Consider the following 24972-nt stretch of genomic DNA (forward strand, 5'->3'; position numbering starts at 1 on the left):
GGGGTAGGAAAGAGGGGGGGGGGGGGTCAAAGGTGTGTTGAAGTAGCAAATTCTATACCAGTCGTCATATTTCAGAGAAGGGCTTTCTCTCCATGTCTGACAGGTAAGGCCTTGTTAGCACACCTTTGGGGCAGGGAATGAAAGAAAAAAGATTGTCCACAGCAGGACCAGGTTTCTTCTTGGTAGGCAGGGCCTGGACTAACATTCTCCAGGAGCTGGCACTGGTGGTTTGGATCCTACTTGTGATCTCTAGGAGATGATTCCAACTTGCTGAATATTTTACATCTATTGGCTGGGTGGTAAGGAGCAGAGATTAAACACGGTTATGTAAAGGTAAAAATAAGTGAGATTCCTGGTGTTTCAAACAAATAAAACCCTTATGATCAAAAACTCCTTGTCTGTAGCATGGTTGTCATTTATCTTTGCAGTTTTATTTTGGTTGAACACTCAAAGCCCCACCACGATCTTATTATACTTGGGTTTACCAAATGTGCAGACATTTATCAAATGGGCCCTCAGTAGCAGTAGAAATGCAGTAGTACATCCAAGTTAAAATTTTTGCTTTGATTACTACAAATCCATGGAGCCCTTGGGTCCAAAGCTTCTACTGCAGCACAGCTATTTGCAAATAGATTTTTATAGCACATTAGTGCTGAAGGAGAGTCCAAAGAAAATAGTCCTTTCAATATTAAAACCAGCTGTGACTTTCTTGTGCTGATGACTCATTCATTTTTTTTATAGGGTGGGAGAACTAGGCAAAAGACACACAGAGTCTTATTCAAGACGGTGTTTGTTTTGCAAAGGGTATCCTAGCCACAAGCCAACTTGATCATACCAATATGCAACTCATGTTTATTTAAAACTTTTTTCTCTCTCTCTTAACAGTTCCAATTATAAAAACTGAACCCAGTGATGACTATGAGCCTGCTCAAACCTGTGGACCAATGAACCAAGGATTAAACCCTCTCTCTAAACCATACTACAGCCAGCAGATCATGATGCCTCCTGATCCTGGTTCGTGCCTTGTGGCTGGCTTCACTTCCTGTCAGCAGCGAAACACTGTGATGTCATCCTCTCCCAACTCAAGCCCCAAGCTGCATGATCTTTCATCTTCTGCTTACAAGTGCATCACCAACCCGGGCCACAGTCACCTAGGACTTCAGCAGCCTGCTGGCGGGGTCCCTACCATACAGGAAGTGCCAAGGTCTATAGTTGTGCACCCAAGTTCTCCAGAGCAATCATCTCACATCATGCTGCAGCCGCAGGTGAGTCAACATCTGAGCAGTAGCTGTTCCCTTGGTTACCAACAAACACTCTATCCCAACAGTCCCTCCTCTCCAGTTCCATCTGTTACCCAAGAGCCAACCTATTTGCAGTCCTGCAGTCCAACTCACTCATCCATAATGGGTCAACAGCAGCACCAACTGCCGAAGGTTCAAAGAAATGAGTCTCCAACAAACCAACCACTCTCATTGCCAGAGTTGCATGAGGACAGTAATCATAATTTGGCCCCTATTCCTGTAATGATCAAGCGAGAACCTGAGGAATTGGACCAGTTGTACTTGGATGATGGTAAGTCTTCCACAGCTGTAGAGGTTTGCATTCAACCATATTGCTGTATCAGTGAGTTCTTTTAACCCCCCCTTCAGAATTCTGATGGAAGAAAGTGGCAATTAACAGCCTTGTGGAATGGTGCGGAATTTTGCTCTGATGTTCTCTATCTGAGAAAGAGCTCTTTAATTTGGTTTGCAATAACGAACCTGTATTTTTAAGCATCAAATGCTGTTAGTCACTGTAGAGCAAGCTGCATGACCAATAGCTACATTGCAATAATATTAACCATATGGTCTTGGTTTCTGCCTATGCCAGTGAGCTGTGGAATGGCAGTGAAAACATATTTAACATTGTCCTGTTTGTAATGCAGTGAAACTTCAGATACACAAATCTGCTAACTGGAACAAACTGATAAACTGCTCTACTTCAGCCGAGAAAACTCAAATTAAAATCCGAGGCATGTCCTTCAGCTCATAGCTTTTTAGTCTTGTGGCATTTGCAGTTACGATTGTTGGGTTTTTAGGTAGCCGATTTTTTTTCTAGTTTCTAAAATGTGTGTGTGTGTATGTGTGTGTGTGTATACATATATGCAGACACTGACACAAAACTCAAATGCTAAAATGCTGTGATGAATTTGTCTCACGTTGGTTTCCAAAGATTTAGTAGCTGAAGATAATAAAGAGAGTAATCTGGAAATTGATTATATGGCCTCGTGGGGCTGTAATTTAGCACTTACCGCTAAGTATCCCAGTAGTATTCTGAACCTTCACCATAATGCAATATGTGAGCTCCTTTTCAATAGCAATATATCTTTATGTGATATACTATGCTGTTTGGGAAAGGAATGTATTTGAAATGTCTATATTGAAACTAATTGATGTCAAGGAGCTTCTGAATATGATTGTCTTTCAAGGTGAAATTATAACAAAGACAATTAATTTTACTTTTTAAGTATAATTTTGTGACAGTTTTCATTTGATTTCAAATGGCATGATACTTGTTGAATTGGGATAAAAACATTAGTATTTTTTAATTTAAATAATAGCATTTTGCTTTTTGGTTTGGGAATACATATTAATAGAGATCCTAATCAGTTACATGGCAGACAAGTAAAAGAACTTTGCTTAACTTGGAGCACAGTTCATTAAAGTTTTATGTGGCTATTTCAAAACTTTACTGCACTTCTTTCTATGCTGAGGACAGGCAAGTCTTCATGTAAACATAATCTTTTTTCCCCACATGCATACTGCTTTCCAAAACAAGATTTAAACTGCTGCAATGTCCAAAATGAAATAAACAAAAACTAAGAAACAAAAAACAAACACACACAAGAAACCCTAATCACATGAAAGATTGATAGAAAGCAAAGATTATCCAGGGAGGGACAGATTACAAGTTTAACAGAATCTACATATAATAATATTGAAGAGTCAATCCATAGCAATAGTCATCCATGTGACCATTCCTCTAGAAGAGCAGAACATTACACCTCCACAAATTATAATCCATCATCCCCTCTCTCCCTTTTTTTGTTTAATACAATGTATTAATTTCTCAAAAATGAAAAGGCTTACTTTAGAAGGGAGAAGTATAGGAACATCCGAGCTCTCTCAGTCTGAGACATGCTTGATAGGCTGTGCAGTTGTTGCAGTCCCCTGAGAGAAGCAAACCTACCTCCCCCCAGGATTCAGAGCTGATCTATGCTGCTCTCCATTTGGAGGGGCATGGTTGAGACTCAGGACTGTTGGTTGCAGGGATGCACAGATCCTCTAGACAGAACCCCCTCAGTGAACACAAGTGCAGCAATCTCAGAACCTGCTTCAGCTCTTAGTGTGCCGTACATGTTACAGGGCAACAGTGTTGGTGCTCTGTTTTCTAGTAAAGAGAATTTCTTTTCTCTCCCCTCTTCTCCACCTCATTGTCTCTGGAACGAGGTGTACCAGTAGTTCGAATTAGAGATTCTAATTCGAACTACCTACTCCGTGGCGCGTGTAGCCGCGGGCATGGAGTTCAGACTAAGGGGGGGGATTAAAAATGGCGGCGCCTGGGAAGATGCAAATGAAGCCCTGGATATTTAAATCCCGGGCTTCATTTGCAACTCCGGTTGCCCTCATTTGCCTACCTAGCTCGAATTCCCGAGCTAGTGTAGACATACCCTGACAGCATAAATGACTTGGGCCCAGTCATTACTTTGAAATCACTCAGCATCACTATAGACAGATGATGGAATTCATACTTCAGTGTGTATCATGCTAGTTAAAACCATTCTGTGACTGGCCACGGAACTAGAGACAGAGAAACAATTCCTGCTTTTATCAATAGTAAGAGAAAATACATGTTGTTGCCAAACTCCCATGAATTAAGGAGCACTCTCTAAAAGCAGTGGCGTCATAATTCCTAATCCCAGAAATGTACTTGAAAAACTAACTTTTCTCACGATTATAATGTATGTCTTCTTTCTCTCGTCATCTCTTTCTTTCCAGCTGATTTACACTGTTTACTTCCCATCTGCCCATGGTATTTTTATTTCTGCTTATTATTTTTATTGTGCTCTATGCGCGAATATCAATCTATAGATTACACTTTACATTTTTTTTAAAAAATCGTATTTCATCAATGCTGCTTTGCAGACCATCACTGTGGTTCATCAGAGATTAACGTTGTAGTAGACGGCTGTCCTTTGGGGAATTACCCCGTCTTCCCTAACTTTCTTATAATTTACAAGTGGAGTGAATAATTTTTATGAGATTGTTTCAGTAAAGAGTCACCTTCTCATACCCAAAGAATGATTATTGAAGGGTGGAATTTTGACCGACAAGCACAGTTCAGAATGGTAGCTTGGTCATTGCAACATCCATATAGAGACCAACTTGCTGATCTCTTGGAGTTTCCCAGCTATATATTATTCACTGAGGGCTGATTGTGATAACCTGGCTCACAGTGCATTATGCATTCCATCATGAACTGTTTCACTGAAGTAACTGGAGCTAATTGTCAAATTAAGTACTAAATGCTGGCAGTGAAGATATCACACAGTGGATATGATTAACTAGGAAAAAAAACCTTTCGTTTGTTTTCGTTACAGGGCCGTAGTCAAGTTCAAATCATTGCCATTATTTCCCATTTGTATTTTATCCACCTTCAAGTGTTTTCTGTCTTGCAGCATTATATAGACTGTATTTATTTTGTAATAGTATTTTGAAGGTGAAAATATAGAATTCCAATCAAGCCAAGAAATAGAGACAATTTCATCTTTATTTTTAATAGATTGAAATCATCTTCTGTTTATAATTTAAGTATTGATTCAGTCATGTCTCTTCAGGCTTTTATAACTAACTACATTTTCTTTCTATATCTCTATGTGAATAAACAATACCGAAGCTGTAAAAATAAGTTAATTTTAATGCACATGATTTCTTCCTTTGGCCCAAAATTCAATATTCAACTCCCCCTCTCCCTAAAAGTAATTTAATAAAATCTAATCAATCAAAACTAAATGCCCTACTCTGTAAAAGAAGTACCAGTGATTCCATGTAGTCCATTAGCAACTTATTTGCTATTGATTTTATATGGGAGGTGCTCAGATACAACGGTGATGGGCGGCAACATAAAACCCTAAAATAGACAGACAGCATGCTAATATCACCACAGGACAAATTAAAAACCCAACCATGGTTACACAAAGTGACATTTCATTCAGAGTCTCACAAACTTGCCTTTTTTTCTTGGTTTGATTTATGTATCTCTACTGCTAATAACTTTTAAGTAATCTTGGACCTGGAATAAACAGAAGTTTTCCAGTTTCAGCCTGTGGGATCAAAGCAATATTCATTCATTTGGCCTGGAGTAGTTCCAGACTTAGGCCATCTACATCACAGAGGTTCTTGGAAAAATGCAGTCAGTGTGTTTATATAAATATATGCACTGTATATGATGTTTCAGTGTTGGTGTAATGATATTCGGCTAACATGGTATAAAGGGAAAACCCAAGGAGGCTTCTAGTTTGACAAGTAAGTGTTGGTCTTGGCAATTTCATTTTAAACAAAAACCAACAGTAGCCACCTGGGCCACTGATTAGATTGGTAGCCTGTTTTAATACATGAATATCCATCTCAAAAACAGTATAAAATCCTTGAAAAGCCCCTTGAAAAGTAATGTGAGCTTTATTGTGAATATATTCCTAATATTGAGATGTGTCTGGCTCAATTAGCATTCTTGTGTCAGACAGCACTGAAATTTAATCCCAAACAAGACTCTGATTGACTCCCAATGCTGACACCGCAGTAGTAAGGGCTGAGGTACTGTTCAAAGTGTGGTCTTTCAGATGAAAGAGGTAAAATGAGCTTTTATCCCTGTGTCTGGTGGCCATCCAGGCAATTCCATAGTTCCTTGCAAAAAGAAATAGGAGTTGCCTTCAAGACCCTGACCAACAGTCCTTACGCAGAAATGCAAGTGATAATGGCCAAGACATTGTGCGTGAGAGCAACTGCTGGTTGCCTAATGGCTGCTCCCTTTGCTTTTACAGTCACTGTATTAGCAGTATCAAACTTGGGGTCAAATCCAAAGCTCAATGAAGTCAAAGAGTGGTTTTGGTGTGAAAGGTGTCTTATTAAAAAGAAAAAGGGATGTCCTAAGCAGAGACTCCTATATTGGGAAAAGGAGAAGGCTCCATGAATTGCACAAGGCTCTAACTTGAGAACAACTCAGACACTAGGGCGATAAGAGCTATGGAAAACCCTACAAGACAGACAGCGAAAGGCAAATTCTATTCTGTTAAGCATTTTAAGAATCATTGATTATCAGCACTGAGTCTTGAGTACAAAAACAGATAAAATATTGTTCATGAGGCTCAAAGTCACTGCCATGGTGCTACCAGGAAGGAGAACAAGGCTCAGGAACAGTCGGCTATCATTGGTTTGCCAAGCCACTGGAGTATAAATGTGCTTTACAGCCATTTACAAAAGAGAGCAGAATTATCACTAACTAGCCAAGAGATCAGCTGCTTTGGGGAAATTAAGAACTGGCCCTGAACTTTTGCCCACCCATGGAACCAAACTTTATTTCATGAACTGAGATGTCAGTGCTCAGTTAATGTTTATTTTACATTTTTGTGTGTTTCTTTTTCTTGATCTGAGTCACAGCATGTGCCAAACAAGTCTATTCAGATGGAATTTTCAGTTCAGATTTGCTGACCAAGATGGCTCAGAGAATTTTCCAAACTTTTGGTTGCTTTACTAAGATGTTAGAAATAAGCCATTGTGGCCATAAGCAGCTAAGTAGAACTTATTTTGGGGACCAGAAAGGGCCTTGGTCAAATTCAGAATAAAAGAGGCTTAAAGTCATCTCTCCCGGGGCCCACTTCCCATTCCTGTGCCTAATGTAGCTTGGGTAGAACAAGGATTGAGACCAAATTTTCATATTGCTAGGACAGAGAGAATTCAATTAGGTGTTTTAATGCCAGGAAACATCATTAAGATGTTATGATTGGCACTCCCCCAGGCTGATACATTTTTTGAGCTGCAGCAGAATGACATGCAATTATGAAATTATTTTCTGACATTAAAAACATTAAAGAATTGACTTAGCATTCACTGGTAATGATACCTTCACAAGCAAGGGGGTAAAACATTGGTACCAACTAGAAAGGGATTTCATTGTGATCTGTCTTCTCAACATATGTCAACAGTTATTATGTACTCTTGCTCTTAGTTTTCATTTGAATTGGTACCTAGACAATAACAAATACATTTAATAAACAATATTTATGTTTTGAATAATGTTGTGCTTGAGCTACAAACCTAAAGTTCTGTACTTGCACAGCTCTGATGATTATTTGGACTCGGGGTAAAAATCTGCCCTCGCTGGTTTTAAAATGTGTTTCCTAGCACTTTCCCTTGGGTTCTGATTCCAGGTGCTATGGATTTTAAGAGCATTCAACAGATTCTTTGAAAGTTAATTCCTCGCCTCCCTCATTTTTTTTTTAAATAAAGGGCTGTCTTCTGATCTTGATGCTATTGGATGTATATGTTTAGCTCCCGGCATAGTGACAAAAATATATACATCATAAACAAAGAGGTGTCTGAACTTTTCAGTACGTGGCTGACAGCAGTTACTGAAAACACATCATCAGCTTCTTTTTAAAACAAGTAGGCTTTTGCCTCCATAATTATCTCGGTACAGCTGAGTTTTATCATACTTTGACCATGAATGCACTCTTTTCAACTTCTTTTTTTTTTTAAACTAAAAAGGTAAATTGGGAGCCTTAAACTCCCAATAATAAGCAAAAGTGGCAAAACCACAGGTAAAGTGTTACTGAAAGCTGCAGCCTCACCAGCCAGTTCATTTTAAACATCGCTCTTTTAAACATAATTTTTGCAGTAAAAGTGTACCTCATGGATGTAATATGAGCTATTGCTAATGTCATTCCCATGAATTGCTTATACTGTCGAACTGTTAGATGTCTGACAAGTCCATATATCTCCTATATAGTATTTATGAAATTCTGTTGCCTCTAAACCATATGTTCATTTTTTTTTATATTCCTGTATATTGCTGAAGTGCACGTGATAGGGTGATATAGTTTATTTGAACAGGAACTGTAGCAGACAGAATTATTCTTTTGCTGAAATGTATCCTTTTTCATACATTTCAGCTTTGTGATTAAAGTGATTGGCTCTCAAGGCCTTACGTTTAGTCTACTGCTGCCACAATTATGCCTTTGAAAACTTCTGAGTTCATTCTCTGATTTCCAGTAGTCCAGATGTCATTAGAACAACATGCAGGTAGTCTACAAAATGCAGTAATACTGTCTACACTTCAGTCTGGATATGAGCAGTCTCTCACTCCCTGTTGGCTTGATCGAGCAGCTTTGAGAGAAAACAAAAAGCTTTCCTCATGGAAAGTTTTACTAAACCTGGCCCCATGCCTGAATCAAGATCCTTCTCATTTCTAATGATAGCTAAAAGTGTACATGCTACTGTGGTAAAACATGCTGAGTCGTTAACATTTAGGATGTAGATTGTATGTGATGGGTAGGAGAAATAATATAAAGGACTCAAATACTTCATTAGGGTCAGACCTTTAGACCTGGAGTGGTAGACTACTGGTTGTACCTCCCTTAACCGGGACTCTCTGGGCTGGCAACATCCATGGTCTGGCAGGACCACAGATGTTCCTGGACCACAAAGTCCAGGTATAGGGAGGTCTGGCCATGAGGCAGTAGTGCGGGAGTGGGGGAGACTCATCCTGGAGCCCCGTGGGGGGGACACCGCAAGTTGCTACACCGCAACTGGGCTGTAGCAGGGGACCAGCAGCAGCTGTGAAGCTCCAGCCCTGGCCACGCACCCAGCCCCCATCTGCAGCCAGGAAGCTCTGACCCCAACCATGCAGCTCTGACTCTGGCCACAGCCAGGGAGGTCCAACCCCTGCTGGACAGCTCTGACCCCTGCAGCAGTGGGGCCAGTGGCATCTGGAGAGCTCCGGCCCAGGGAGTGACGGCCGGCCAGGCAGCAGTTGGGGAGGGGCAGCAGTTTAGCGGGCCATTGGGGAAGGGACCTCCCCTGGTTCCGCAAATCCCATTGTCCCAGGCCAGTCAGGTCCCGAGGGTTCCGTACCAGAGAAGTCCAACCTGTATTAAACTAAACCACACATGGCCAGGATATCAAGGTTGCCTTTTCACTCTCCATAGCAGTCTTTGTGAATAGTCCCTCCCTGGAGCCTCACAAAAAGAGAGCCTCCAAAACTGTAAACGACAAGAACAGGTGTTGCTTCCTGATTCCGCCCAGTCCAGCACATGCAACCTATTGATGTTAAACGTTTAGATGCTGTGTACTATGAAATCTAATGGTGAACTTTGTTTTTCTTCTTTGAACATTTACACAAGGTCTTTAAAAGTCCAATTCTTCAAGGCATTGAGATCCCTTCTGAGACTGGCTGAGTGCCCTCCACTCCCCGTCACATCCAGGGCTGCTGAATGAGAGTATTTTGCAAGAGCAAGGGTGAGCAGGCATCCAAAAAGGAAGGTCTCAGTGGGCAGTAACTTGCACCTATAGCTATCGTATGGTATTTTTAGTATTCAGGAAACAACACTTGCATTGTATGTGCCTTTGCATTAAACATTACAGGTCATTAAGTATTTGCTGAGGCTGTGTCATACCACGTTTCTTCAAACTAAATCCCAGTTCCACTCTGCAGCCCTGGTACTCCCTGTGCAATTAAATAAAAAAAAAAATCACGTCTCACTTCTACATCTTATTCATTCTCTTACTTCCATAGTAATGGATATTGGCATTGGTGTTTCAAACAGGAAGGGTTTTTTTTTTAAGTTTTCTTAGGTGAGCTGGGGAGAAGGACTTGCTGCATTTCAGCTTCAGTAACATTTACGTCTGCTTATAAGCCTGGCCTGGTGCCAAAGAAAATTTGTGGCTTGCAGAAGCAAAGACTTTCCTGAGAAAGCTTTGTTCGGATGCTAGCGCTCATTTTTGGAATATGATATTTGTTTTAAAAGATTTCTGAAGAGTGTCACTATTGAGCTGTGCAATGTTAGCCAGACAGGAATTATTATCATGTGAGCCACTTAAAGTCCCAGTACTCTGGTGGAGAAGCTGTTTCAGAAAGAACCCTTTTCTCCATTGACTTGAGTAAACAAAAAGTAACATATAAATCTCTGCTGAATATAGCAGACGTTAGAGTTCACAAACATGGAGCCCAATCCAGGCAACATCTAACCATATGAGCAAGTTTATACCCATAAAGAGTGTAATTGACTTCATGAATAAGTGAACTTTGCTACCAGTTAGCAAGGTATAATATTACTAGATTACTAAAAAACGAAAGATCTGCTCCTGTTCCTGCTTAAGTCAACATTCCCTTTGGGTTCACTGGGAGCAGACCAGGCCCAAAGCTAACAGTTAAAATGCATAATAGCCACATTCATTGAAATCTAGTTGTTGATAGACAGTCAAAGACTGGAGTCTCTTTGGGGAGAATTGTATGCAGCAAAGTTGATTGTTTCATCTACATCTGCTTGACAACTGTGTTTTTTCAGACAGAGCTTTGGTACAGTAATAGACCTTGTATGCTTGCTTTCTTTGTGGGCTTTATGGCAGCTTGAGCGTCAATTAGGATAACTCTTGTTCTTTCCTGTCTCAGAGTTTCAGAGGGACTTTAATTGGTTTGCCACCAAGGGGGAAATTGTTTTGCCTGTGTTAAGAGGAGGTTTATCATAATGAATCACCCCTTAAGCCTACCTCATCCTGCGCATCTGGGAGAGGCTGCACAGTCTTAACATTACAAATATCAGCAGATATGGCAGGCAGCGGGAAAGCATGGGCCTAGCTCTCTTTGACAAAATTAGTTCACAGACTTTGAAGTTGAAAAGGCCTTTTAATGTGGTGTGGGTTTGTTGCTGGTTTTTTTTTCAGACTTACCATAACTCAAAAGAGTATTAGGTGAAGCGAGATGATATTGAAAGAATATACAAGCCCATGAATTTTATAGTCCTGGAACCCCATATCTGTAGTTCCAATATTTGGACTACCTTCAGTGTTCTCTGGCTTACAATACACAGTTTCTAAACAAAATGTGAGGAAGTGGGCTACAGAATTCCCTGTACAGCCCCTTTTTTTCATACCCCTCAGCAGAGCTATGGTTGTTCCAAAGAATCTTGTGCATAACCAGATAGGAATGGTGGAGGCAGGATTTCAGTCTTTGTTCTTACTCAGCCAAACCTCACCTATCGTACGGACTTCAGGGAAACTTGGACTAAAGAATTCTGGAGTGTGGCCAGTGGATTAAATTCTGTCCCCGTGCTAGTCTTATGAGTTCTGTGACATTGAACATGACTGATAGTGGAAGGTGGACCACTTTGACCCATTGAAAACAGAAATAATGGATGTCAAATAACACCTCTTAGAGACTGTATAAGGCAGAGAGGGAAGAAATGCTGCTGCTGCTGCTTGCTTTTGTTGTTTTTGCTGTTACCTCTGAGGCTTGCAAAATATGAAAGAGCAAAAAGGTATTAAGAAGAAAAATAGAATGATTCCAGGCTATATTTATATGCTATGGAGAAACTTTTCCTCACTGATTTGAATGTGTATGTGGTGGTGTGTGTTTTTTCCATTCATGATTGACCTCACTGAAAATTCTCCATGTCTATTGAATGGGGTTTCTTGGAAATATGAGATCAGGTGGATACTCTGAACTGTGTACTTTCTGCTGTACTTAAACCCTTCCCAAACTGAACTGCAGGATTGCAGCTGTGAAACTGGCTCCAGGGTCTTCAGACGCAGTTGTCTGAATTACTGATGGTTTTTGAGACATTTGAGTATTTGCTAATCAACTATTTCCATGGAAAATACAAGCCAACAGTAAAGATTATTTTGTCATTACTATTAATTAGCTGTTTCAGTCTTAAATTAGAATAAATTTGAGCTCTACAGCATTCCAAGATTTAAACATAGACTGAACTATTTACTTGAGGACTATTACCTCTGTGCAACTGAATTATCCATTAATGATTTTTCCAGACAGAATTGCTTTATAATAGAGAACCATTGTATGAGCAATACTAGTGAGGTGAAATATGCTTGTCTTATCTAAAATGAGGGTGTATAACACTTTAATGTCAAAAGAGATTTCAAGGGGAACTGTTATTACTAATAATAACATATTTATACTGCTTGTTGGTTTTATTTTATATTTAGATAGACCGATCTTTCTCCACTCCACTAAATGTTCTGTGACACAAGATTATGCAGACCTGATTCTGACCTCAGACCAGTTTAAAGCAGGAGTTCCTGGGTGGAAGTCAGTGGAGTGATACCAGTATAGAACTGGAGTAAAAATTAGACCAGATGTCTCCTCTTTGGCAGGAGAATCAGTCACAGTGCTCAGAATTGTGTGAACACATCCTGAGTGTGTTTGGGAGGAGAGGTCTCTCAAGCACTGTAAGGATCTCTTTGAAAGAGGGCTTCTGGAGGAGCTGCCACTCAGGGAGACAGACCCACACTCACAGATTCAGTCCCAGCCTCTTTATGTCTATTTATACCAGAATAAGCGATGGGATTGTTACTTTGTTGCACATTAATGTCAGTAAAATTGGCTAGAAAACTTATTGGAAAAGAGAGAGAAGAAAAACTAATTCCAAGATAGAAAAGCTTTAGACTTCAGCAAGTATATGTGCTCCTCAATGATCATACATAAGCCAGCAGTAGCTGCTCTGGAGGACTTTCCAAAATTCCAGGAACTTCGAACAGCTGTTTCCAGCAATCCATGCTAGACGTGTAAAAATCTGATCAGAATTACTGAAACCTGTTCAAACTTCAGACTCAAAACTAGAAACAGTGGATGAATTTCTCCGTGGGTATGAATTGGTGAATGATGTCCATGGAACTGTGCTCATATAGATCACATGAACAGCTGGCCCATCTTCTGCTAGAATGGCAGAGACTGAGGAGAGCAGTTCCTTTTAGAGATGTTAATGCCTCTGTGTGCCAGCAGAGAACTTTAAATGTTGCAGAAAGGGTTGCAATATTTTGATGATAAAACTGCTGCAGACTTGGGAAAAAGCTTACAGTGCTGAAACCTAAGTCTAGGATGGTTTTGCAGAGGAAGCTGAAGGAAAAGACTGGGAACCAAAACATCATTTTTTATAATGCAGTGTAACAAATGGAGATATGCTGAAGGGAAGGCATTTCCTCCGTTGTTCTGGCAGTCAGGTTGGTTACAAATCAAGTGAAAGGCCAGCTCTTCCCCTGGTGTTTAGCATAGCTCCATTGAAACTTGCACCATAGTAGTCCCATTGAGTTAGTCAAAAGCATAGAAGTTTGTAAGATCAGATCTATGTGTAGGGATCCTTATAGTCAAGGGGAGCCTGACCAACTTATGGCTTGGAGAGAGCCACGATGGGACAAGGACCAATCTGCATGGCTGTAATTGCAGTAGCAGGCCCTTTTTTATGATGAGGGATGTAAGAGAATATGTGTGTATGTGTGGCTATATATATTTACTCTGTTTGGAAAAAACATCTTTTTCATCTACAGTACAAATATTTTTGCCGCAATGCTATCTAATGTAGATACACATAGTAACATTTGACATTAGAAGAGAAGGCTGGTTTGGCTGTGAAACTTCATGTGGGTATAATTAGAGGAGAAGTGAGAGAGGGGAAATACAACATCACCATTAAAAAAGATGAATAAGAAAGAATGAGATATGAGAGGAATAGGAAAGGATAAATATGTGTGTGGCAGGGGAAATGGATGTACATCTGAAACTACGCTAATGAAGAACAATAGCCCGGGATTTAACCGCTATGCAAAATAATATCTAGAGATGATCATTTCAGTGGATGGGGGGATGATGGGAGTGCATTGATCATAAAAGTGTTAAATTAAACTGATGGGCATAAAAAAACAGATTAAATTACTTTTATAGAGTGTTGTTGGGCTTAGCGTATGGGTGGTGTTGGTCCTCTGTATATTCAGGAGATCAGACTAGATGATCTTCTGTCGTTAAACTCTATGACACTGACTGACTGTCACTGACTTGGGGTGAGTCCAGGATGGATCATTTTGTCCCTGCTCTGGTCCCATATAAGTCACACAGGAAAAATTAACACAGCCAGAAAGAAGTAAGCATGGCCAGAGGGAAATCTCTCCCAGGAGTCTGTGGAGCAGCACTGCCAGCAAACCAGAGCCAAAGCAGGGATCCAGAGCCTCTGTACAGATGATTCTGGCCTCCTGAAGATATATGGGGATCCATGGTGTTAAAGTGAGTTTTCTATGGGGTAGAGAAGAGCAAACTTTCTCCTCTGACCCTGGCAGGATAATTTGGTGTTATCTTTGTGTGGATATCCTCTTGAGATATCAATGTATAAAGTTCCCTCCCACCGCTTTTTGGTAGGAAGGTCCAATGTGGCCCAAATAACTCCAAAATCTGAGTTAATCTGGAAAATTACTCTTTGAGCAAACAAATACTAGTACAGTATGGTCATACCTCACTTGCTGACAACCACTAAAATCAGCTTTAAGGGATTACATAGGTAATATTCACACAACAAACAAAGAGAAAAACAGAAAAAATAGATTTTTTTTTGGTTGATTAGATGGTTCACCAATTAGAAAACATGTAAAAATATTCAAGATGAGACTGCACATTGCATGAAAAAATACTGAGACAATTAGCCTCTGGAAAGGCAAAGAATGCTTTAAAATGTACTAATACAAGAACATATGATTAGAGGAATGAAATAGGAAATCTCCTTACTTAGCAGCTTTAAAAAGATGAAACTCAAAATGCAGTTAGGGCCTGATCCCAGCCCTGTTGCAATCTTTGCCTTCTTTGCAATGGGTTCTGAATCAGGGCCTTAATGTGCTAACTCAGGGACATCATCAGAAATCGTCAGAAATAAATGAATAGAAGTTTTGCAACATGTTATCATGCATAATTTTCATCTGAACCTAAGAATTCATTACAGAAGGATATTTAAAGAAGATAGATTTACCCTCCCCAGCATTGGCAGAGAACAAAATAGAACTTGAAAAAAAGTATAGCATCTGCTGAATCTTTCAAAGCTATACTTAATATTAACTCAGGGAAAGCACCTGGACCAAATGGTTTGCACCAGAAATTCATAAGTGCTTCCAGACCAAAATCACCCTGATACTTATTAAAGCATTCATGTACATAACTGAAAAAGAAAGCTCTTCTCAACAGTCAGTTTAACTACTACTGATATCTGTCTTTCATAAGCCAGACAGAGAACCAATGATATGTGAACAGTCTCCTTGAACTAGAACTGTAAAATAGTCCCGCAAATTGAAGCTTTAAGGCCTGAGAAGGTATTAACTAAGGCCTTCTTCTGCAAGCTGCTGTGTACAACTGGAGCCCTGTGTCCATAGGAAAGAGATTGCTGAATCAGGGCCTAGCCTTGTATATTCTGATCGCACAGGCTTTGTAGTCAGTACAAATTTATTGAATAATGGAAGTTACTAAGGAGGACTCAAGCAACAAGACGAAGGAATCTAAATGCCGAGAAGGCCTTTGATAAGGTGGAGTGGGATTGCCGTGTAACAACACTAAAACTTGATTTAGTTTTTCTTTTTAAATGAATTAAATCAATTTGTAACAAACCTGTGTCTAGAATTAGAAATATAAATGTATCATCCTGCTTTTGTTAGGAAGAGGGTTCAGCCAAGGCTACCCATTTCCTTTCCTTTTACTTATAACCTTCTTGAGAGCCTTTTGATCGGCTAATTTAAGACCATTCAACAATGTTTGGCATATTGGTGGAAGAATATGAAACAATGCATTTACTGTGGTTAAAATCGGCTTTGAGCAAGGGCCAATGCATGTCCTAAGTCTTCACTTATACTCTATTTAAAGTCAGGATTTAAGTGATTCATAGGGCTTGTGAGGGCCGCTGAATAGGCTGAATTTATGCCCTGCATACTTTCATTATTTGAAATTTTAAATTCATAAAGTTATCAGGATGCTGAATTAAAATAGGAAAAAGTAAAATGGTAAAATTAAAGTGAGAGGGCCGCACCACTGACAAAAAAACACAATTTTTTAAAAAATTATTTTAAGAACTCTTCTTCAAGATAGTTCTGTTTGAATATTTTTTCAAGTTCTAATTTTTTTTCTTTCCCAGTGATGGGGAGAGTAAATCTATCTGATTGCAAATATCCATCACTCTCACATACAGTGGGAGGCAATTAGAAATAATTCCACTGACATCAGTGAAATTACAGTGCTTCACAATGTGTGTAAAAAGAGGAGAATCAGTCCTCTTTACTTTTATTCCACTATGTGCTCTTGTATACATATTAAAATATTTCATATAACATGCAGTGGTAACTCACTATGCATATTTGCGTGTATTCATTAGAGGCCAGATCCAAATCCCACTGGAGTCATATTATGCTCATATATAAAGGTTAATAGCATATACAATAATCTGGAATCTAATCTGTGCACAATGGGAACGATATATGGGAGCCATCACTTTCAACGTCCTTAAAATGTCTTAATTTTTTTTTGCAATTTCCATAACACACATGAAGACTCCTACAGAATCAATGGGGTTCTAACTGTGAATAGCACATGTATTTTCGATGGAAGATACAGAGGCCTGATTCTGATCTCATTACACCAACGGAAATCAGAATTGATTTCTGACGTAAGTGGAGTTATGATGCATGTATTTTATACCAATGGTCCTGAGATCAGAATTATACCCACACCCTGAGGAATGTTACCAGGTCAAGGTCCATTAGCATTGAATAGTATGGGCATTAGTAGAATATAAGGCTAATTCGTTTCTCAAGTCTCTTGAATTTCTCAAGTCTCTTGAATTTTCTCGGCCTACAATATGGAAACCCTAATATTACCTTAACTTTTTTTTCCCCATTGAACGTGGGATTATTTGCGATCATTCCGTGCTCTATAATGTTTTCTTGCAAGCAGAGATCCTTATGTTATAGATGTACAAAAGCTGCATTGCAGCTATCTACTGCCAAGACAAAGAGTAACATTAAAGCCTCTAGCTCAAAACTTTCATTCTTGCTAATCTGGCCTGCAGAGACGTTAGCTAATCAAGACTTGATACTCGATACAATAGGACAAGTGCAGTAAAACTACCTCTGTTATCCTAGAGAGCGCTAAGAGTTATTATTCCCATGGCCAAATTACAGAGTTTGTTTTGTTCTGACAACAAGGCCCACAGCATACAGGACTATCAACCATAACAATGAATCTGATGTAGTGTGTGTGTTATCAACTCCCTAAAAACTGTCTCACTTCTTTTTTTTTCCCTTTCCCACCCCATTTGTGTGATTTTGTCCCCTGGAACTCTTCTCTATCAGGCCCCTGCAGCTGCTGTTATTTTAGATATGGCAGGAAGTAGGTACCGGAAAACAGCAAGAGCTCACAGCACTCAGAAAAATCTAGAAATTCCTCTGATTTACCCAAGGCTCTGGCTCTAATCAAAGCCAGTTTAAAAAAAAGAGAGAGAAGGAGCAAGCAGACAACCTTGTCTGGGCTCTGTATGTCAGAACTGAGGTTTTAGCCATCACCTTCTGCAGGGTACTCCAGAGTTATTTGATACGGCTGTGTAAATCACAGAGTACTTGGCTCAGAGAAAAGTTCCACTTCAGTTACACTGTAGAGGTGGAACTGACACGTGTGCAGTCAGTGCAAGCAGAGACTTCTGCTTGCACAGTCTTTAACCAGCTGAGAAAACCCCCTTTTGAGTCCCCAGAGACAAGTGCTTCTAAACTCTCATCCATTTTTATGCTATTCCCCTCTCATGTCCCATGTACACATAAAGAGGATCAGTTTACAGGTTTGTCCAGTGTGTTTCTCTAAATGCATTTAACATTGCTTAGAAAAATACACTGGCCAAGGGTACTGACGGAAAATACATGGCAAAGTTGCTAAAGCAGAAAACTTACATCACTATTGTTGTTATTGTTATTTTATAGTTTGGATGGAATACTACTTAATCTGTTCACGGCAGAAATTTGTAGCCATTTTGAATACATTCATTTTTGAATTAGGCTACCTCTAAAAACGGACTGGAAGGGAAAAAAAGAATGTAAAAAAGAAACAGATGGCTTATGGGTAGTCCCTTCCAAAATCTTGCAATTCAGCAAGGAATCTAGTTTTTAAAAATTAGCCAGCCTTTAGTCCTCCAAAAGATGTCACCTTTAGAACTGTGGGGTTTTTTAAATAAAGAAATCTTGATATTTGACATAGCAGATAAGAAGGAAGATGCCCGTCCACAGACATCTTACACCATTAGCAATCTAGTTAACATCTGCAAACGTTTTAGGGAGAGAAATTACATTTTAAAACATTTCTTTTTTAATTGCAGTCTCCAGATGAGATTTGTTAGAGCAGGGGAATGTATCCCGTAGCGACTGATGTCAATAGTGAGCAGTCCCTAAAGCCAGCCAGGACTGGGAAAGCCATGCTGTTTGCTGCTCTTGGCACAGCTCCCTGCTTTCACAATGTCAAATTTAGACCCGCCTTTATGTGCACTTTCAATTTTTTTTCCACAGTAGCTGTTGCCAGCAAGCTGTAAACTACCGTATATCACTCAGATTTAAGAACCTAAACTTTAAAACAAATTAAACTCTTGTTGACATTGTAATAAAAATCAGAATCGAATTGAACAGCTCAGTAAAAGTGCACTTCAATTATTTTATAGATTTAAGATTGTTTTCTAGGATTCCCAGACTCCCAATACAGCAAAGTTATTTCCTCTTGGCAGATCACTGGAAAAAAAATTGTTCTGTGGATAAAATTATGTGGCAGACACTAGGTTGAAGCCTAGAGGGAGGAAGTGGTGTCTCCCCAGCACCTGTAAATATTTGCTCTGTGTCTTGACCAGAAGAGCCTGTCATCTATACTCTGAAAAAAAAAATCAAGGTATTTATTTCACAAGTAAGCTCTCCCGCCCCCCCCCCCCCCCCCCCCAAAAGCTAAAAATGTTCATTTGGCAAAACTTGGCTCTTAACTATGTGTCTACGTGGTTTTTTGAAAGAAAATAGCAAAATGAGTGTGACCCACCCTTTAGAACTCTCTCCAAATGCAGGTAAATGCATGTAGTGCATTAACTCCCTATCTCTTCTGTCTCCTCATCTTTCATCTCTATACTTAGCAGTAATGTTTGATATTCTTTTTATATTTTTTTTCTATTCTGTAAACTGGAAACAATGGTGGTTTCCACTGGATTAAATGCCAGGTTTCCATTCTTTATAATGTTTCCTCTCAAAACAATTTGGAATGAAAGTATTTCAGAAATGTGTGTAGACAGAAATGACAGAATATAATAATTTGCTAAATTAAATGCTGTTTTACACAAGGCGTGGTGTACTAGGAATGCCATAGTATGGCGCAAACACAAATCAGCCTACACAGTCTTTGATCAAAGCCTTTTTTTAATCAACTTTTTTTTATTGTACCAGTAAAGTGTGTTCTTAGTTTTCTAGAGTCCACACCTGAACTATTCTGAGTTCCCAAATACTTGAGTGGGAGTTGAGGGTGCTCAGTATTTGATACGATCATGTTTTTACTTCCTGTCACCAGGTTATTTCTGAAGTGAGAGACAAACCGTCAGTCCTTGGGGTCTAGCACTATGTACCTAAGTCTATATTAAAGCACCTTACTTCAGTGTTCTGGTTTTCAGAGATGATGAGCACATGGGGATCTTATTGGAGTGTGGGAAACAATCAACACAATTTCAGGAAGCCCCAAGTTTGTCAATAGGGAGATTTGCCATGTCTGCTGTATTAGAAGCTGGAGGTGGTTATTATTACTTCCGGTTAAACTTGAGCCTGTCACCCCAATTGTCTTAGTGCTTTGATAGAGGCAGCCAGTTTGGCTCATTGCATAAAGAGGTTTTAAAAGTGAAAAGGCCACTCATATATTTTTAAAGCTCTTTCACATCATTTTATTGCCTACGCTGTCTCCCAGTCAACCAAACAGCATGTTGATTTCCCTGTAAGTTTGTGTGCACTGCAGAATTATAATTCTTGCCAGGGTAACCTGTTGAAGCTTTTCAGATCCCAACAGGGCGAGATGTTTGAGTATTTCCAAGTGTTCAAGAAGCAGCAGGACAAATCGTTGTGGCTGATTGCAAGTGATTGTTTAGAAAGTACCATGCAAGTGTTTTGAATTATGGTCCAGCTCTTTAAGTGTGCTTGTAAAATGAACAGTCTATGCCTCTCTTTGTTCAAGTACCTTTTTCCTAGCTCTTCAAGAGTGGAAGTCATGTAGCATGTTTGTCAGTGATTAGATCATGGGGTCGAATAAATCTCTCCTGTGAACACCAGAGCACTCAGCAGAGTTCTGTATGGTACTTGAAGTAGCCATGGTAGGGTGGTTATTTCTTCAGTTCTGTGGTACTTACTGAGTTTCTGAAGCCAGGTCTGGTCTTTACCGTATACCGTATGCTCTCCATAGCCTTGTCAGTTCACATGAAGGGGCCATTCCTTGGATCCAGGCAAGCTATTCTTGGCACAAGACCTGGGAGGAGGGGCCAAACCAAAGGTGTTTTACCTTCTATCCCAATTTCCTAATCCTGGGGTCTAGTTGGCCTCCAGAGACAATATGAGCCACTTCAGAGCTATTCTAATGTGTACCTGGCTGCCAAGGGGCAGTTTTGGTAGCCCAGGATAACAGAAGTGCAGCAATATTCTGGTCCTACACACTCTACCCTGGCTATGTCAGTGTGGAAATCCTGAACTGATAGCTTTAAAACCATGAGTATAATACAAAGGGACCTGGATAGACTGAGGATCTGGCCTCTAGGTTCTGATTCTGTTCTCCCTTATGCTGGCATAAATCCAGAGTAACTCCCTTGAGGGTCAATATTTGGGTCAAATCCTCTGGACCAAATTGACTACAATGAGTTATATTAGTAGAGAGTTTTACCCCGTTTAGTTAACCTAGATGTAAAACTTCCGTGAGCGCAGAATGAGGCCCCTGAAATCAGTTAATGCAGCTAGCATTAACAGAACATGTATGGCTCTTAGAATTCCATAGGTTTTTAGTAATTGGCCCATTTGTGGTTAAAACAAAATCCCATGGAATTAAGTATAGCTCATGTTATGGTAAGGGACACGTCATCTTGCCACAAATATTTCACCACAGACATCTGGTTTCTCTGACAACTCCCACCACATTTGTCACATGACTCTTTGTCTGTGCCATTCCCGCCAGTACATATTGCCAATTTTAACTTCACACTCCATTTTTAGCACTGGAGAGAAATGACATACCCATGACCAAATAACTGTGACCAAATGTTGTGTGAGGTTTTGTCAGCCTTTCCCCAACATGCTGAAAAGTGAATGGCTTCTGCTTCTCTGATACTCCATCAGCTCAATGATATTATCAGCCTCCTGAGACTTTTTCCTTAGGATAGCCCATGATTACACACCAAATTATCAAGGACTGTCCTCTCATCTTCACAGACAGAAGAAAATTTGTGCTGGATGTTGACAAACAGAATCAAGCCATCAGCATGTATTTCCGGTCACAATGACAACCTCACTCAGAATGTGCACATGGCATTTTGTTTACAGGCATCACACACTTTCCAAAACAGTGGCTTTGCTGGACCCCTCCCAGCAGACCAGGGAAACCAGAGCAAAGCCGCCCAGGCGGCGGGAGTCCCGCTGCCTGGGCGGCTTTGCTCGGGTGTCCCTGGTCTGCTGGGGGCGGGTCCAGCGGCTTTTCTGGACCCCACCAGCAGACCAGGGGGACAGGAGCAAAGCCGCCCAGGCGCGGGAGTCCTGCTGCCTGGGCGGCTTTGCTCCGGGGCAAACGAGCAAAGCCGCCCAGGCAGCGGGACTCCCGCCGCCTGGGCGGCTTTGCTCGGGTGTCCCTGGTCTGCTGGGGGGGTCCAGCGGCTTTGCTGGATCCCCCCAGCAGACCAGGGAGACTGGGAGAAGCTTTTCTCGCCCAAGAGGACACGGGTGGCGACCCGCCACCTGTGAGCTCTGGGGCAAGAAAAGCCCCATTCGTAAGTGCGGATCCAACATAAGTCGGAGCCACGTAAGTCGGGGACTGCCTGTACCTAGACCATCTCTCAGAAGTGTGTCTCAACTATTCTTAAACAACTCCAAAGACAGAGAGCCTTCTTTACGTATAACTTGGGTAACTGCCGTAAAGGCATCTAAAACTAAACTGAATTTGGGGCATACTTCTTAACTTGCCAGGGCCCAGAAGTGGAACAGATCCACGACAGAGCCTCAAGATGAGAGATACCAAAAGTCCTTATAATTCAGGAAGACCACTTCTTTTTTTAAATCCTCATCTTCATAATTCTTTAGGACTGTTGTAATTAACTTTCTAGAAAAAAAAGGGGGCACTGCTAAAATTTTTGCAGAATGAAGGTGATTTTGTGACAAAAATGAGTGAAGCTCCTTAAATGAGATCTAGTGGAAAGAAATGAGTTGGGATGAAAAGAGAAAACTTATCAGGGCTCTATGACACAATAACTTGTAAAGTCTCCACCATGATTTATGAACTCCTTGCTGAACTCTTTGCAGTTGCGGTATTATCAAGCCCCTGAATTTTGACTTCTGCATATCTACTAGCAGTGCTTTTTTTGAAAGAAAAAAGGTGCTGGTACTCCAGGCTCAAAGTTGTTGAGCAAAAAACCAAAACAAAACAAAAAGCCGCGCCGGAGGCCAAAACGCCCCTTTAATAACCACGGGTGTGTCTAAACTACATGCATCCGTCGACGGAGGCATGTAGATTAGCCAGATCGGCAGAGGGAAAAGAAGCCGCGATTAAAATAATCGCGGCTTCATTTACATTTAAATTTAAATGAAGCTGCCCCGCTCTGCCGATCAGCTGTTTGTCGGCAGATCGGGGCAGTCTGGATGCGACGCGCCGACAAAGAAGCCTTTCTTGATCGGCACAGGTAAACCTGGTCTCACGAGGCCTGATGTTGTGTTCACTGAATTCACTCAGAATTTTGCCATTGATTTAGTGAAAGAAGAAATGGGGCTTTTACTTGCACCCTGATGAGAAAGGACAAGGATACTTGATGAAAACTCACCTGTGATGCCAAGATCATTCTTTCACACTGCCTTTTATGTATATATGTTTGTATTTTATTCAATAGGCCTCAGCTATACCCAAGCTAGTCTTTTAAAAACACTAATGCAAGGCTGCTCATTGAAGAGTGTTCCTGATGATCACCAGGGGCCAACCTATTATTACATTGTCAATTAGAGCATACATGTATGTTCTGTGGATTTGATTTAGAACTAACTAAAGCTCCAATAATGTGCAATTACAAGAAACGTAACGACCCCTTTATATCAAATGCAACCTCCATGGCACCTAATATACTTTGATGAATTGCACATTATGTGCAATGTTAGAAAAGCTTCTATAAAGATTAATAATTGTATAATCAATACAGAAATTCAGTCTTGTTTGGGCTTTTTTTTAATTCTAAAATCAATAAGTCATAAAGATTATGGACCCTGTTTTGTTCCCCTTTGCCCTTGTGTACCCGTGGGTGTGTCATGATGATATTTTGTAAGGCTAAACCACTCCTTTGATTATAATAAGAAATCCTGATCAGTCCTTCCTAACACATTCTAAAATAGTTTTTGTCCTTTTTCTGCATATACTATTCTCCAGGTGTACCCAAGTGTGCCTTTTCCAGCTTTGAGATGTGATTCTGGATATGTGATATGGACAAATATTAAAGTGTTCTACCCAATATATCCATAGAGATAACACTGAAATGTTAGAGGTAATCAGTTAGTCCAACCTGTTTGGACCTCCTAAAGAAGAGTATTAAATACTCAAAGTCTGAAATAATCACTGAATATCTCAGGAATATTTCAGATTGAGTCATATATTTTCTCTGGATAATTAGGTATTGTTGCTATATGATAACTCTTGTGACTGACCAACCCCATCCATAATTCCTTTTGCCCAGGAAGGGGAGAGGAATAGTAGATATGCAGGATGAAATTACCCAGTTGCAGAAGGCCAACAAGAAGTCTTGTGCAGTACTTTAGCTCTGTTTTAAGGACTGAAGTGGAACATGCTGACCCTCTGCACAAGGATGACTTTCATGTCTAAGGAGATATAAAATAGAACAAGAAAGGAAAAACGGTGCTGGGCTTTGAACTTTCTTTCTCCTCACCACTTCTCGCTGTCATCCCTTACCTTCAGTCAAGCACAAGTAGCAAGTCATATTCTCTACATAGGTTAACAAAAGCCAAAGACAGTAGTTCCCAGATTCTAAACTTCAGCAATATGCTTAGTACCTTGGTAATCAGGGCCGGCCCAAGCCCTTTTGGTGCCCTGGGCCCGGGCACACGGCGCATGCGTGGGCCGGCCACAGCCATTGGTATGCAGCCCGGGGCCCGCCCCCGGGGCGCAAGGCGCATGCGCTGCCCAGCCCAGCCCAGCCCGGCCAGCGCTGCTGGCGCGCGTGCTGGGCCATGCAGGGCCCTGCGGCCACGGGGGAAAGAGCACTGCTGGCCAGCGCCGCAGGGCCGGCTCTGTGGGAGCCGGGCGCGCGGCGCCTGCTGGCAGCTGTAAGGGACGCCACGCGCCCCTTACAGCTGCCATCAGATGCCCCCCCGTCGGTTGGCGCCCTGGGTAGCTGCCCAGCTCGCCCATGCCTCAGTCCGGCCCTGTTGGTAATTGAGCTAGGCCCTCTCCCCCTCTGCCCCATGAAAATGATCAGTGTCATCCATTCTAGCAGTGGCACTGAAAATTGTTTTGATTGTGAGCAGGCAAGCAAGCAGATACAGAAGACTTGTATGATTTTCAGTGCCACCTCGTATCTATTTCCTGGCCTTTCTTTGGTGCTTCTGCAGCATCTCTAAGGCGTTGACTAGTTTGTTGTGGAGGAGGCAGGGTCTGAGGAGA

At 40.8% G+C, this 24972-nt stretch overlaps 1 protein-coding gene across 5 annotated transcripts in view; it reads left to right on the forward strand.

The window, feature by feature from the left end:
- NFATC1 (nuclear factor of activated T cells 1) overlaps positions 1 to 24972 on the forward strand; it is a 140098-nt gene that overhangs the window by 102867 nt on the left and 12259 nt on the right. For 2 of the 5 annotated variants that reach the window (XM_075921105.2, XM_075921106.2), the window contains exon 9: positions 886 to 1572. In XM_075921105.2, the coding sequence (XP_075777220.2) occupies positions 886 to 1572 (687 nt within the window). Of the gene's footprint in view, positions 1 to 885; positions 1653 to 9436; positions 19031 to 24972 lie in introns of those variants that run through there. The other 3 variants (XM_075921108.2, XM_089776351.1, XM_075921109.2) reach the window with 3 other exon arrangements.

The sequence above is a fragment of the Pelodiscus sinensis genome, chromosome 2 (assembly GCF_052426305.1).
Source record: "Pelodiscus sinensis isolate ZL-2025 chromosome 2, ASM5242630v1, whole genome shotgun sequence".
NCBI lineage: Eukaryota > Metazoa > Chordata > Testudines > Trionychidae > Pelodiscus > Pelodiscus sinensis.